The sequence below is a fragment of the Blastomyces gilchristii genome (assembly GCF_000003855.2).
Source record: "Blastomyces gilchristii SLH14081 genomic scaffold supercont1.10, whole genome shotgun sequence".
Classification (NCBI taxonomy): Eukaryota; Fungi; Ascomycota; class Eurotiomycetes; order Onygenales; family Ajellomycetaceae; genus Blastomyces; species Blastomyces gilchristii.
In genome coordinates this window covers 1,172,216-1,187,241 of record NW_003101673.1, presented here as the reverse complement: position 1 = coordinate 1,187,241, position 15,026 = coordinate 1,172,216, and the positions used below count along the sequence as shown (strand labels likewise).

At 46.9% G+C, this 15,026-nt stretch overlaps 4 protein-coding genes across 4 annotated transcripts; 2 read left to right on the top strand and 2 right to left on the bottom strand.

Moving 5' to 3' along the window:
- Window positions 1-38: 38 nt before the first annotated feature.
- BDBG_05234 (uncharacterized protein) lies at window positions 39-4,058 on the top strand. Its single transcript, XM_002624419.2, has 3 exons — window positions 39-196; window positions 261-2,687; window positions 2,737-4,058. Exons 1-3 carry the CDS (start codon window positions 176-178, stop codon window positions 3,649-3,651), a joined length of 3,363 nt encoding a protein of 1,120 aa, XP_002624465.1. The 5' UTR covers window positions 39-175; the 3' UTR covers window positions 3,652-4,058.
- On the bottom strand, window positions 3,527-5,163 carry BDBG_05233 (TDG/mug DNA glycosylase). Its single transcript, XM_002624418.2, has one exon. The coding sequence runs from the start codon at window positions 5,019-5,021 to the stop codon at window positions 3,966-3,968; it is 1,056 nt and encodes a 351-aa protein (XP_002624464.2). The 5' UTR covers window positions 5,022-5,163; the 3' UTR covers window positions 3,527-3,965.
- Window positions 5,164-6,498: 1,335 nt separating this feature from the next.
- Window positions 6,499-7,104, bottom strand: BDBG_05232 (PRO41 protein; the record flags this gene model as incomplete). Its single annotated transcript, XM_031722045.1, has 3 exons — window positions 6,499-6,561; window positions 6,640-6,956; window positions 7,041-7,104. 3 exons carry the CDS (start codon window positions 7,102-7,104, stop codon window positions 6,499-6,501), a joined length of 444 nt encoding a protein of 147 aa, XP_031578834.1.
- A 1,432-nt stretch (window positions 7,105-8,536) lies between these two features.
- BDBG_05230 (NADPH oxidase) lies at window positions 8,537-15,020 on the top strand. Its single transcript, XM_031722044.1, has 4 exons — window positions 8,537-11,962; window positions 12,032-12,286; window positions 12,351-12,760; window positions 12,824-15,020. Exons 1-4 carry the CDS (start codon window positions 11,865-11,867, stop codon window positions 13,705-13,707), a joined length of 1,647 nt encoding a protein of 548 aa, XP_031578833.1. The 5' UTR covers window positions 8,537-11,864; the 3' UTR covers window positions 13,708-15,020.
- The last annotated feature ends 6 nt before the right edge of the window (window positions 15,021-15,026 follow it).

Sequence of the window (15,026 nt, the reverse complement as noted above, 5' to 3'; positions counted from 1 at the left end):
CTATCTGGTGCAAAATTAAATATAATATTTGGAGTTGCCGCAAAAATTCTGTGACCAAAACGGAAGTTTTTCCCGAGGCTTTATTTCCCTAAACAGCAAGTGCATCCGACCGTGATATACAACTCGGCTCGGCCTTCGGGGCAAAGACACAGACAGCTATGGGCGCTTCTTGGATATGGATTCAGGGAACTCAAAGGTGCGTATTTCGCAAATAGGATTTATATTTACACCAGAATGCAGGTTAATTTATACTGTTTCAGGAAAAGAAGCCAGTCCCGAAGTTCGCGAGCTTCCGACCAACTGCGGCGACCGCAGATGTCAGCTCTGAACATGGAAGGGGAACAGTTTCCAGCAGACATGAACGGTCTAGACATGAGTCTAGACATTCACGACGTAGAGATCATTCTCGTTCGCGGAAGGATGTACCAGATCACTGTCGTGGGCAGCATCCTAGGGATAGCAACACGGTTTACTCCTCCAAAATAGAGCGGCGTGAACGCACCCAGCAATGGCCAAATAAACGCGACGAGCAGGAATTATTCATAATAGATAGACAGGGTGATAAATACAATGTGGAATACGGCAGTATAAATCGTTACAGTGTTCCACAATATTTCCGCTCGGGGTCAGGGAGTGTTATTGGATTGCCACCAGGTTACAGGATTGATCGCGACAATGAGGATGGAAATACCGTGATAATCAGACACAGTACGGCTGTTTATGATAGTCCAAAGCAACAATATAGAGAATTCCTTCGAAAGAAGCCAAAACGAGAGGCGAAATTTCGAGTCAGGCCAGACTCGGAGCATACCTCGTCTATTGACGCTCAGAGAGATTTCTTGCCATTAACTTCCGATGTGTCTAGCAAACGTAGGAGACTTCGCGGGGATATGCACCCCAGGGGATCATCACCCGAGGACAATGGTACTGACTACAGATCAATCGAAGGCAAAGTTAAACCATCCAAGGAACCTCCCGAGGGCTTGGAAGCTGTTTCAGACTCAGATTTAGTTTCTGATGATGAAAATGCCCGCCGTCGCAATGCCGATTTATCCAGAAGAGTCACAGAACACCCGGATGACGTTGAAGGCTGGCTGCAGCTCATTGAACACCAGAACTCGTTGGTTGGAGTTGCTACTAGTGACGGGCTGCGCAGACTTACTACGGCAGAGAAAAGGAGCGTTGCTGATATTAAAATATCAATATACGAGAAAGCATTGAATAAATTGCCACGGGAAGCTCGTCGAGATCGTCTCCTTCTTGGTATGATGGAGGAAGCGGCAACGTTATATGACACCAAAACGCTCTCGAACAAGTGGAAGACCATTCTACAAGCGAACCCGGATTACATGAACCTTTGGATTAAATATTTGGACTTTCAGCAAACCCGTTTTGTTAATTTTACCTACGAGCAATGCCGGTCGATTTTCATCGACTGTTTGAAGATCAATGGATTGCGCAAAGGCGGCACAGAGCTCAACATCATCAACGTTTATCTTATCCTGCGACTAAGTCGCTTTATGCGAGAGGCGGGATATGTGGAGCATGCTGTCGGTCTATGGCAAGCAGTTTTGGAATTTAATTTCTTCCATCCCACATCATTTGATATATCAAAAGACCCCGCGACTGCGATACCTGCCTTTTGTGAATTTTGGGACAGTGAGATACCGAGAATAGGTGAAATTGGGGCAAAAGGCTGGGACAGTGGGGCCAGTGCAGCTCCTGATCCCAAGTCAGACCCTACTAGCCGGGAAATAGATCAAAGGTCGATATTTGAATCCTGGGAGCAATCTGAACGATGGAAAATTCGCCATTCGCGCCTGCCGGCTCGCTCCTTGGACGATGTTCAAGAAGACGACCCATACCGAGTGATATTGTCCTCGGATATCAGTGATTTTCTTATTCCATTCTCCCATACACCCGATTTACTGATCGGTGCTTTCATGATGTTCTGTGGACTCCCTCCTCTAGCAACATCTAGGAAATCAGGCATTCTCACCGAATGGCGCAGAGATCCATTTATTCGTAACAATTTGCTAGATGATTTCGATGATCAATCGTCGAGGTGGTTCTCGGATATGGTCCATGGCGGACAAGATACTGTGCAAGACCAACTAAACGCATTTCCCCTCCCCACCTTTTTAAACAATTCGGACACATTGTTTGGCAATGAAGCCTGGTTTTCAGAACTTCGAACCTGGCAGAGCACGTATTTGAATGATCACAGCCCTCTTGACGGGGAATGGGTTAAGAGAACACTGCGACACTTGGTGAATCGTTTGCCTGAGCAAGATGATCTTGCAGAGTTTACTGTTGCCCTTGAATTCCTTTCCAGTGCTGAGGAGGCAAAAAAATATGCGAAGAATCTTCTGAAGAAACGTTCCGCGAACCTGCGGCTATATAATGCCTACGCTCTGATTGAATGTCGCGGTGGTCAGATAACGGCAGCGGAGCATGTTTGGACCACAGCCTTATCGATGAGCGACAGTTTCAAGGAAGAGGATAAAGTAGGCAGCATACTCTTATGGCGAACTTGGCTGTGGGAGATTCTCGCCGACCATAACAACGACAAAGCGCTTCGATTGTTACTTGCAGTTTTTAGCGGCACTATAGATCCACGCGCCTTTGCCGATGACGTGAAATCCACCACAGATATTAAGCCTGGTGGATTACTCAAGACTCAAAGGGTAAGCATGCCTAACAGTATTTTCTGAAAATTGCTGACATTCTACCCAGATCCTCACTGAAATTCGGGAGCATGGTCTCACCTCTCGCAAACCTAACGTGTTTGTCAGTGCCGTAGAGTGCCTCGCATTGTTGCTCTATTTGGCTACGAGACTCGACATTGACGCTGCTATGAACGTTTACGGCACCAGTCATTCCCGGCTCGTTGAACATCGGCTAGAAAACACGGAATTCGGAGAACTGCTCCTCCAGGCGAAAGCGAAGCTTTTGTATCACCATGCAACTTCAACCAAGATATACAAGCCCGCTCTCCTTCGCTCGGAGCTAACAGATAGTATTTCCCGCTTTCCGCAAAACACCTTATTCCTCAGCCTCTTTACTTGGAACGAATCTCGCTTCCGGATCGAAGACCGCGTCCGCTCCCTGCTGCGCCAACATACCCACCCAACAACATGGATTGGTGACGACGACGACAAGAATTCAACAACGAGATTTTCGACAAAATCGACACTAATCTCTCATCTCTTTTCTATATACACCGAACTCCATCGAGGTGTCTCAGCGGGGTCGACTGTCCATTCCGCCCGTGCTGCTTTTGAATCAGCCGTCACCACTCCTTCCGGACAATTCAGCGCATCCACCTGGAAACTCTACCTACTTTTCGAACTTGCGCTGTCAGAGTGGGGTCGTGCACGAGCGGTCCTATACCGTGGGATACGTTCTTGTCCGTGGGCGAAGGAGTTGGTGATGCTTGCGTTCCGGGAGCGGGGACTACGAGAGGTAATGGGACCGGACGAGCTGAGGAAAGTGTGGAATGTGCTTGTTGAGAAGGAGTTGAGGATTCATGTAGATTTGGAAGGTTGGTTTGAAGACAGGGGCCAAGGGGGGGCCGGAACTACTGACACTAGGGGTCTCCCTCTTCATATGCCTGAAGATGCGAGTAGTGGTGATGATGAACTAGCATGATATGGAGAAGGCATTGCGGTAGGTGGAGGGTGACATAAACGGTATTCTACTTTTGAGGGGCATCCGCTTTGCATATGTCTGGACTGATACTCCTTCTGAGAATGTGTATATAACTTTATAGCAAAACAAGGCCTTGTATGTTATTTTGTAAACACCCTACTGAGAATTGTCCTCCATACATTCACGACGCCATCAAGAAGCAAGGTCACCAAGCGGACTGCACAACATATATGAAAAATAAAAATAAAAATAGAGCCAAAACACCAAGAACCCCTATTTCCAAATGAATGAGCACAGAATCACACCCGCAATCATCAATCCCCCTCATCACCTTCATCTACAGCCGTCACCTTCGGAATCCCTTCTTTCTCCCTCTCACCCCTCCTCCTCTTCACCCACTCACCCAGCTCATCCCACACGGCCTGCTTCTCCGCCATGGTCATCCCAGCCGCCAACCCACTCGTGGTCGTAGCTACAAACACCCTAGCTCCCTTCCACCCCTTCGTCTTCCCCATCCTCTCCCCCTCATCCTGCCATCCGTACCTAAACTCCTCCTTCTTAATCGCCCTCCCCCTCCGAACCCTCCACACCGCCTCCCAAATGCCCTTGCCAACAAGACAAACAGCCTCTGGCCTCTTCTCTCTCACTTTCCTCTCCAGCACCGGTACTCCGTCATCCATCTCTTTCCTCGATAGCTGGCTAGCATCCTTCGTGGGTCTGGCAACGATGTTCGTGTTGCCGACGCTATACAGCTCCGGTAGCCGGTAGGTATCGGAGGGAGGGTGGCGGTAATCGGTTATGCCAGAGGAATAGAGGAGTTTCCAGTAGAGGTTGGAAGGGTGGGCGTAGACATGGCCTGTTTGCCCGGTCATGATGCCTGGGTTAACGCCTATGAAGAGGAGGACGAGGTTGTGTGGAATGGTGTCGCGGAGGTTGCATACTGGAGATACGGGGGACCTGAGGTTAGGAGTTGATACGAAGGGAGCTCTGCTAGCAGCGATTGTGGTGGTGCTGGTATTGGGTGTTTGGCGGCCGGAGGTTCTACGGGATGGTGAGGAGGGTTCAGATCGACTTTTCTTTTGCGGCGACGGCGAGAGCAGGCCTGCGGAAGCGCGGGAGACGGAGCGGGTTATGCGCGTGCTTGCTTGAGAAACTACTACTGCATCCACCTCCACCTCATCGTTGTTGGAGAACGTTCGCTTCAACGTGCGCCCTGCCCCTAAGCTCTGTGTCTGCTGCACGAAGAGGGCTTTCTTGGGCGGAGAGTCATAGATGAAGCGATCCAGGTTCCCCTTAAATGAAGGCGAAGGGGGTATGCTGTCGCCATCGGGCCTGTTGTCGTCGTTAATGGACGGCATTGTGCTGTCCATCTGTGATATCTATCTGTACTGCCTATCAGTCCTCTCGTCTGATGAATAATGAACAAGGAGTCGGTTCAGTTCAAACTTTGCTTTTAAGTTTGTTTAATTACGTGATGAATCGATTATTTAGTTGACTGAAGCATCGGCAAAAGGTGAAGGTCGATAAAGGGGAACGAAGACCAATATTTCAGTCGTTGACGACTGCCTCTAGGCAACAATGCGAAAAGCAATTAAAATATCTTTTTTATGTCTTACTGACGCATTTTTATACGAGCAACTAACTAAACTTCAGATTCCATCCGGGCTCAGCCTCTATACTGAAACCAAAACCAGAAGAAAGCTGGAGGACGGATCGCGGAGTGCACAAAACATATATGACAGCTATTCCTGAGCTATTATTTAAATAAAATCCTCCAACCGTTTGCAAAATGAGCAGCGAACATCGATTTCTGCTAAAAATGACAACCCAGTTTAGCATGATTCCCTGGCCTGACCTGTGTTTCTACCGAAGATTCCAGCAAATACCTCTTCAAAACTCTAGGCGCCAGATCGTGCTTCTTCCAAGATACAGAAAAGCCTTTTTGGCTCAACTGGAGTTCCGCCGGACTGACTCCATGTCTTCATTCCGATCAAATGCAATACGGGGGGACCTCACAAGGCATACAGTTAGGGAGTCTACAACATTTCTCCATCCCTGAAATGAGGAGATAACTCAACGGGACAAGTCAAAGACGCATGGGTATACTGGAGGGCCAGCGAGACACAATCTATCTATCAGCGGAGGTCTTTGCCCACCTGCGAATAGGGCTACAGTGTTGGATTTAAGCTCGACTTCACTATCAATCTTCTAGTATCATTGTTGGACTTTCACCTCCCAGGCGGTTTGTAGATTGTTGCAGCCCACGCACAACCTCTAGTTCTCCTGGATACCGGCGAAGACATCGAATTATGAATAGATAAGCTGACCAAATAACTATGCATTTTATTTTTTCTTGAATGTGGAGGATGCACAATCGAACCAATGGCGGAATGGCAAGCAATAACCACCACCTAGATAGTCCTCATACATACATACATATATAGGATGACGTCCTGCCAGAAACGCCATGAAACCGCCAAAACTTTGCCAAGGCAGGTTCGAGAGAATAGGCAGTGGGTAAACAAAAAAGACCAGAAAGCAACGCTGTAAATGCTTGAACAATAACATATAACACATGAAAAATATGATAAATACATATATACGACCTGTGGGAGACAGGTTGGAAAGGGATCTATATACAGAGTATGTATGACAAACGGGTATAGATCTAAAATCGGGTATAGATCTAAAATCGGGTATATATCTAAAATCGGATGGAAGTGAAGTTTTCTGTTGAAACACAGCTCTTTATCATCCTCGCTGGCTCGCTGGATAAGAGGAGCCAAGTCGACAAGTCCATGGACGGGAATCAAAGCGCTGATGTGCCTTATGGGCTTTGCCTTTGTCTTACACTTTCGGCTGGCCGGGCCTTATTCTCCTGGGCAGTGTCCATGGCTCAGCGCAGACAACCTAAAATGATAATAAAGTTAGTAAATGCACGTATACCAGCAAGCTGGTAGGAAATATTGTGGAAATAAAATCACTCACCTCTCCCTCACTATACGCCCAGAAATACACAACCATTCCGATCAGGTAATAAAGTGCAGAATTGGTCCCCTGATATAGCAATATCGCACATAGCGTACTGATGGGAAATACCAGCAATCGTATCTCAATGCTACGGTGCATCGCAGTTCCGGCGAGGGGTTTCAGCGGCCATTCCCAGGCTAGGCATAAGAGTCCGAACAACAAGTTGAGAATTTGCAGGACAGGAACGGGTTTTACGGCGCCGTCGAGATTCTTCGTTAGGAAGTCCCAAAAGACCTTGGGCCAGAAGAAGCCGTGCACTCCGGCGGCGCATTGGTCTGGAAAATAAGAAATAACATTATCAGTGACAGGAATATAGGGTCGTAAATGACATTTTCAAGGGTGCCAGGGGAGAGTCTAACACATACGTGCCGCTGCCGTCAGAATGATCAGGCGAGCCCAATGATTCTTGATCAGCTTTCCCATCGTTAATATATCCTATTGCGTCCTGTCTTTCTCTTGAACTATATGGTGGAAGAAGAACTGGCTTCCCTCAGCTTGAACGGTTCGAAGTTCATACAAATAGGACCGCACAATCTGCGGGAAAAAAAAAAAAAAAAAAAAAAAGGCCCTTTCGACCAGCGAAAGACAGGAGGATATATATAAAACTTTTAGGCTCAGGTCTTCCTAACGAGTATCGGTCGAGGTAAAATAGCGTTCGCGAAGCGATGCTGTTTCCCTCACGGCTATCGACAAGACATGAGGGGAGGGGAAGAGGGCGCTTCGGCGGATAATGTAGGATGGATAATAACCCAAAAAAAAAAAAAAAAAAAGCTTAAGTACTGCGCTTTGGCGGTAGAGACGGCAAAGGGGGGTTTTTGGATAAGTTGGAGCAATTTTCAGACGGGAAATGAGTCTTTTTTGGCTTCAGTGATCGGCTTGTTTTGGCCTGTGACAATGGATGCGGGAAGCTTATAGCTATGCGATACTTGTACAGTGTCGAATGCGCATAAACTAATCGTAGAGGCGTCTCCAGGAGAGGTTGTTTGGGAATTGTTACAGATTCTGGGAGCGCAAATTAGTAACTTTTGTGGTTTAGAGGACAGAGGAAGGCCGAAGGGCAACACGGGATACATACATTAAATATTTTCTATTATCTGAGGATAGAAAGCGAATGGGTTGTTTGAATTATGATTATTATGTAGAGCGGTCAACGTCAACGTTTATCTGCATGGGTATGATGGCTGGGTGGGTGTGGAGGATCTGTTACCTCAAAAGGCGGGAATAGTTGGTGAATATGAAGGTGAATATGCGCCGGGTTTGGAGGCGCTGGGTGAGCAGACACCCCTCTCAAAAGCCTCCAACGATGCGATTCGCTGCCGCTGGCTTCCCGTGGCGCATGGATTGTGAAGCTGGTTGAATTCCGGTTGCTTGGTGAGAGAGTCCCGTGGCGAGTCCAGAAATTAGAGCATTATTAATGAAAATGGGAGAAAATAATTGCCCTTAGAATGACTCCCACACCCACCAACCCGCACCATTAGTTTATTTGAAATGATTTCATCTTTGACTCAACTCCCGCCCAATATGATCATCGTTTTGTGCTTCTGCTCACGACGCCAGGTAATTCGGCTTCACAAAGGGGCTAGCTGCGAACAAGGAACCTGACAGGTCAGGCTTCATTGGCAGTGCCAAGGGCCAAAGCTCTTGAGTCCTTCTGGGATGGTGGAACGCACAATGATGAAGCAAGAGCGGGGGTTTGTGATACTTGAAGTTGGTGTGATCCTGACGAGACGACACCAACTGGCGATGGCCAATGGGGAAACTGGAGCTCCCGCCTTGCCTGGCGGACCCACTTAGCCCCAGGCTAATGTCGCTGGCTAGCACTGCCTAGCAGGCCAGAAACCGACGCAGTAGAGAGAACGGTGGAATTTGTGCATCATGCTGCATAAGGCTCCTCGCACTTCTCTCCGCTTTCTGGCTAACGGACTGTTATGGATCCAATCAGTGTGGAGTTAGTTAATCCAAGGGCCAAAGTATGGGACCTGATTTGAAAGTTTGCTACTTTCTCGTGATAAATCCCACGATCATTGGGGCTAATTATTGTTATCACTGAGCGACTCTACTCCGTACCGCCATTAGAGATGAGTGAGGAGATGTCGATCAGTTGAGTTGTTAAAATGTTTATTAATGAGCAGATATGAGATAAAAGAGCGAAAGTGTCTTGAATACGGAGAGACACGCGCGGAGTAGTTGTGATGAGGTCAAATGATTAGGAAAAGTTTAGTAACCAAATCCTCGCTGCGACAGTCAACGGCGGAAAATCACTCCCAACATCTTGGATATTTGCAGGTGCATTACAACGGCAGTCCGTTATTTCTATCGCCATTCAGAAGTCAGCTAACTACTCCAGAAAACAGGTCCTAATCTCACTCCAAGCACAGCATCGGACGTACTTGCAAATTACCCTGTTTGCTCGTAGCTCCGAGATTCTACATCGTATTGCCCGTTGACCTCGACGGGTTCCATCCCGCCAACCTAAACTTAAATTTAACATACTAGCAATCGATGGTAACTAATAGTAAGTGTCTACGGAGTACAACTGACCGCAAGAGACCACCCCGCACAACAGAGCGGAACCTACTAATAATCGAGAGTTCTACTCACAGTCCTGCATGATCACTTGTGCTCCATATGTTAGCTAGACTCGATATGGGCCTTCCGTGCGAGGACAATTGGCGCGCAGCGAGATTTATTTCGGATTCTATCTTCTTCCCCTTTAAAGTCGGCGACATCGAATCGCTTGGCTGTGCCACAGTTCGCAAGATCTCAAGGGTCCATTCAACTCCCTTTTGAGATTTCCAGAACCACGCAACCTCGGGGGTGGCTTGGATTAATGATGCTGTGGTTTCAACTCTCAGAAAAAAGCCTAAAAATAGCCCAAGCAACACAACCCTTACGGGTAGTTCTTTTTTCCCAATGAGCCTTTCGGTGGTGGTGGACTGTCCAGGATGGGCTCTCCGGCCCCACCCCTTGAAGTTGGAGAAGCAATTATTGGCCTGGTCTCCGTCGGTTCAATAAAAAGAAGAAAAAATGCCAAGTGAGCCGAATGTCATTGAGCGCTTGCAGAATGCATATGATAGGCTGAACCCGAAAGCAACTCAAGTAAGCGCCTTGGCAATGTGGTGGGACTCTTTTGCAGTGGAATCCCCGCGCTTTTGGCCAAGGGCGCGCACTGGACGACGACTGTCCCTGATTAAATACTTCCAAGATGGAACTCCAACAGGAAGTTCTCGCACACACAAGTTAAATCATGGTGCACATTTCTTTTATTTAACTTACCAATAGCCTCAAAGGAAAGAAATGTGTGCCGATGGAACGGATAGACCCTTCCACATTACCGCCATAAGTCCCTACCAGGCCACGAGGGACCAGTCCCTGGGTGTGGATATATAGAGTTAGCGCCCAAGCCCGGCTTTCTCTCGGAGTTTAGATTAGATATGAGGGCAGCTTCACTTACACTTTTAAGCTAATAATAGCGAGACGGAGTACTCTGAGCAGTTTACATCCGGACCATTGGCGGGGACGAGCGAGATTTCAAGCCTTGGTGTTAAATTAAAGAATAGCGCATCTCCAACAAGATGTGATAGTGAGGTAGCAATCTGATTGCTGGGCAACGACCCATACAGCGTTGAATTGGGGGGGACGATGAGAGAGAGACCTAGGGCAGTAGTTAATATTCATTCGTAGATATAAGGATACCATCATATTAAATCCACCAGCTAAGGCCATCAAATGCACATACTGAATTGTATCAATTTTGTCACTTGATTACTCTCCCATCGTCTCCTCTGCTGATACACTGAGCTTTCTTCCATATACCGCCAGACCTACAATCTTGAGCCCTAGCAGTCTTACAGATTCCCAGCAGCTCTTGACGGGCGGTAATTATCTGCACAGAAAATTCCTTGCTGCCATATCCAATCGTTGCACCAGGATACAACTGCAGGATCTCGTGGAATCCTCGCGTTTGGATAGTTATTTGGCACTACCGTTGGCTGATTTGGGAAACAAAAGAGCCGCATTGCAACCACACCCAGACAAATACAACCACGGCCAACCTCAACGGCAACAACCTCAGCACACAACCAACACGAACAACAGCAGTTTTAATAACAATAGCGCATTATAGCTGGAAAGAGTTGGTGCAAGGTCCCGTTTGCCCAGTCGGAATAAGCGAGCGAGGAAGTTGGGTCGACTTCACTCCCGGTTCTCAGGCGCGCTTGTGGTCGTCTCATCAGTGCTTCAGAAACCGGGCCCACGATCCACCATCCTATATAGACAAGGCATAAATCACAAATTTCTATCCTGCGACAGCTCGAGCTGCATCTCCTACGCTTCTCAAACCGCACTATCGTCGATTTTCTTCGTTTCCGATCTCCTTAGTCTTGTCTTGCTTCCTAAACGAGCCACGATTCCTGCCCATCATTTCCCCAACTTGCGCCACTGGATAGTTACAAAATCACCAGCGCGGGAAAAAGGGCATCGGCTATTGTCATCTCTTTCTCAATTTGGTCATTCTGCCATAAGTCATTCTGCCATAAGTTGCTCCCCGGAAAGTGTATAATGGGCGGGAGAGGGGGAAGCTAAGAAAAACTTTTGATATCGATATACGGTGGTGGGTGCATCGAGCGAATCGTCAGTGTGGATACATGGATAGTGCAGCAAACCGGATTCAACAAATTTCTGAGCTAGACCGGTGTAGGAGGAACGGGAGTGAACAGGAGTGCCGGTTCTGGGAGCATTCAAGGTGGTTCTAGGGGAGAGACTCCCGAGAAGTGAGATCATGGTCTGTGACATTATAGTTTAATATTTCGGCACCATTAGCATTCGGAGACCCGCCGTTAAGACTACAGGACTACCTCCGTTACCTTCATCTCTTCCTTTTTCCCACGGCTTCCTGCCCTCTTTCTTTTCTCCTTGTCATCGTTATCTTTTTCGGTGCGGATTCCTTCGCTTGGTTGTGACTATTCTGGCTACTCTTTCCAGAAGGCATTGATTGCCCTTGGATCTGAGCTTCTTCTTCTCTCAGGAACCGCTGGTCGTCATTCCTCCTGTTTTATTGCTATATCTTACTTAATACCCGACTTTTAGCAGTTTCTCGCAGTTTTCACGGTGTTTATTTTACTATATTTCAAACCCCTAAATACCTCATTGTGGATACTAAGATCAGTGACTATTTCGCAACCATGAATTCGGCGTGGTGGAAATCGAATTTCAGTAGCTCGAAGATCCTCTTCTATTTCCTGTTCCATGGATTGCAGATAGGCATGTTTGCTTTTGGATGGTAAGTTTATCCTATCCTATCAATGAGGCGGGTGTCTGTGGATGTTTTATTCTGATCGAGTAAAAACAGGTGGAAACAAGCTGCTGACCCTCGTCTGGCACCCCTGAATACGCTGGGGTTTTCGGTATGGATCTCTCGTGGTGCCGGCTTGGTGCTCTCGATTGACGGCGCCTTGATCCTGTTGCCCATGTGCCGGACACTCCTGAGATGGGTGCGGCCGAAGATTCGCTGGATTCCTTTGGATGAATCCCAGTGGTTCCATCGCCAGGTGGCATATTCTTTACTTTTCTTTTCTATTGTGCATACGACTGCTCATTATGTGAAGTACGTTTGTAGTTATGGCTTCGCGTTTTTTTGATATGGTCAAAGTGACTAACAGATGCTGCAGCTTTTTCAATGTCGAGAAGTCTCAAGTTCGTCCCGAGACTGCTGTTCAGATTCATTACACTCAGGCTGGTGGGATTACCGGCCATATCATGCTTCTGTGCATGCTGTTAATGTACACGACCGCACATCACCGAATTCGACAACAGGCTTTCGAGACTTTTTGGTATACCCACCATCTATTTATTCCATTTATGTTGGGGCTGTACACGCATGCTACAGGTTGCTTCGTCAGAGATACAGTTGACCCAATTTCGCCGCTTGCGGGAAAGGACTTTTGGGATCACTGCATCGGTTACGAAGGTTGGAGATGGGAGCTCTGGGGTGGAGGTATTTACCTCTTTGAACGGCTTTACCGAGAAATTCGAGCAGCGAAACCTACAGAAATTACGAAAGTCGTTAGGCATCCTTACGGTATGTGTATGCTCCCGAGAACTCTGGCTAGCAAGTTTAATAACTTCTTTTTTTTCGCAAAAGATGCCATGGAAATCCAAATTTACAAGCCCAGCTTTCGCTACAAGGCCGGCCAGTGGCTCTTCATAAATGTTCCAGATGTCTCAAGGGCGCAATGGCATCCCTTTACAATCACGTCCTGTCCATTTGACCCTTACGTTAGCATTCACATACGGCAGGTTGGAGACTGGACAAAACAATTGGGTAACCGTTTAGGTTGTGGCCCACAACAAGCAAAGGACATTGATGGCCTTGACCCACTGGGCATGTACGAAATTGCCATGCAAAACGGACAAACAATGCCTAGCATTCGAATTGATGGACCTTACGGAGCCCCCGCAGAAGACGTTTTCAACAATGAGATCGCTATTCTCATCGGAACAGGTATTGGCGTTACCCCATGGGCTTCAATCCTTAAGAATATATGGCATCTACGAGCGTCACCAAATCCACCAACGCGTCTTCGCCGTGTCGAATTCATCTGGGTTTGCAAGGATACTAGTTCCTTCGAGTGGTTCCATGCTCTCCTTTCGTCGCTGGAAGCCCAATCAGCAGCAGAGGCCGGCGATGGTCAAGAGTTCTTGCGTATCCACACCTACCTCACACAACGATTTGACCAAGATACCGCCGCCAATATCTACCTCAACTCCGTCGGTCACGACATAGATCCACTCACAGAATTGCGGACAGGAACCAAATTCGGCCGACCAGACTTTACGAGATTTTTCACAGCTCTACGGAACGGCCTGATTGATCAAACTTATATGTCCGGATTAGACGCTTCATTGCGGACGGATATCGGTGTCTACTTTTGTGGGCCCAATCCGGCAGCTAAGTTGATCAAGAAGGCCGCCCATGACTGTGCCACTAATGAAGTCCGGTTCAAGTTTTGGAAGGAGCATTTCTGATCTGCTCAATTTTGCCCGTTTTGCTGTCCACTTGGTACGTGAACCTTGCTGTTAAATATGAAAATGACCGCCAACCAGATCACGCTAATACGAAAGCTACTTATATTTTAAGAGCTACTTGTGTTGTCTATATGGACGTTTTTCTTTTCCTCGAGTCATGTTGTTATGCGAGCGCTCCATCTCCTTTCTCAGTACACACGCATATATGTCTCTATCTACTCTAATACCTTTCAGCTCTATATCCATTGCTTTTATTTGCTGTTGTCTTCCTTGTTCTTCAATCCCCCAATCTCAAAAAAAGCTAGCTACGATTCAGGGACTGGTTTGGGACGACGTTCGTATCTATCATGTCTTTTTTCGTAAATATTGAAGTCGATATCTAATCTTTCCTCTACATCTTAAGTCATGGTGCTCATGTATTATCTGACTTTTGCCCTGCCAAACTTTCACCGGAAGGATTTGAGTCCAACTCAGGTTTGTCCAAGATTTAGGGACCACGGCTGGATATATGTAGCCATCGGGCGGTTTTCGTCTCCTCCCATTTCCCCCTTTTCTCAGCATGCTCTGATTCACGACATCGAGGCAAGGGCAAAAGGAAAATGTACTGTACTTACTCTTTATTCACGTGCACATGCGCAAACACTCTTCTTCCATTGATGCTTTTAAGCGATGCACCTAGATATGAGGAATGATCCTATGTGACCATCCACAAAATAACTCTTTTGAGCCCCCGAGTGCTTTGTTCTTGCTATTATATTTACCCGCAGCCTCCCTTCGTTTTCATTCAAATACAACGGACTCTTTTAAGAAAAGAGACATCACCACAAGATCGATGAACCTAACCACACAGAGATTCAATTTATCGATTTTATGTTCTCTCAGCATTTGAGGCGTGTCTCCATCTCCATTAAGGAGTCGCAGCTGTTTGAGGCTAAGTTACAAAGGTTGCAGCAACAGGAACTGCATAAAGCTGGCCCCGTGTCATATCTTAAGAGCGAAAGTAAGGAAAGGGGGGAGGATTTGCTCTGGTATTCCAAATTCACCATGTTGACAGCTTGGTACATCTTGGTATTGTTTCGGTGGACATGGATGAAACCTGAAATCTCACGCAATTTTTTTTTTTTTTTTTTTTTTTTTGTCAAAATTACCACCATTTCTTTCTATTTATCTGATTTTGTGCCATTTTGAGAGGTTGAACTTGACAATAATGGTTTTCAAGGGTAATATTGAGTTGAGATGCTCATCTTTCTTTGAAGACAAAAAGCATAGAGAGGTGTCAAGAAAAGAAATGAATATTCACATTAGTTTTTTTTAAACTT

Bases quoted from the DNA above. Each gene is read 5' to 3' on its own strand.
- BDBG_05234 (XM_002624419.2), top strand. From the start codon at position 176: ATGGATTCAGGGAACTCAAAG. The intron at 197-260 runs GTGCGTATTTCG...ATACTGTTTCAG, and splicing joins TGGATTCAGGGAACTCAAAG to GAAAAGAAGCCAGTCCCGAA. The intron at 2,688-2,736 runs GTAAGCATGCCT...CATTCTACCCAG, and splicing joins GATTACTCAAGACTCAAAGG to ATCCTCACTGAAATTCGGGA.
- BDBG_05233 (XM_002624418.2), bottom strand. From the start codon at position 5,021: ATGGACAGCACAATGCCGTCCATTAACGACGACAACAGGCCCGATGGC.
- BDBG_05230 (XM_031722044.1), top strand. From the start codon at position 11,865: ATGAATTCGGCGTGGTGGAAATCGAATTTCAGTAGCTCGAAGATCCTC. The intron at 11,963-12,031 runs GTAAGTTTATCC...GAGTAAAAACAG, and splicing joins GGCATGTTTGCTTTTGGATG to GTGGAAACAAGCTGCTGACC. The intron at 12,761-12,823 runs GTATGTGTATGC...TTTTCGCAAAAG, and splicing joins AGTCGTTAGGCATCCTTACG to ATGCCATGGAAATCCAAATT.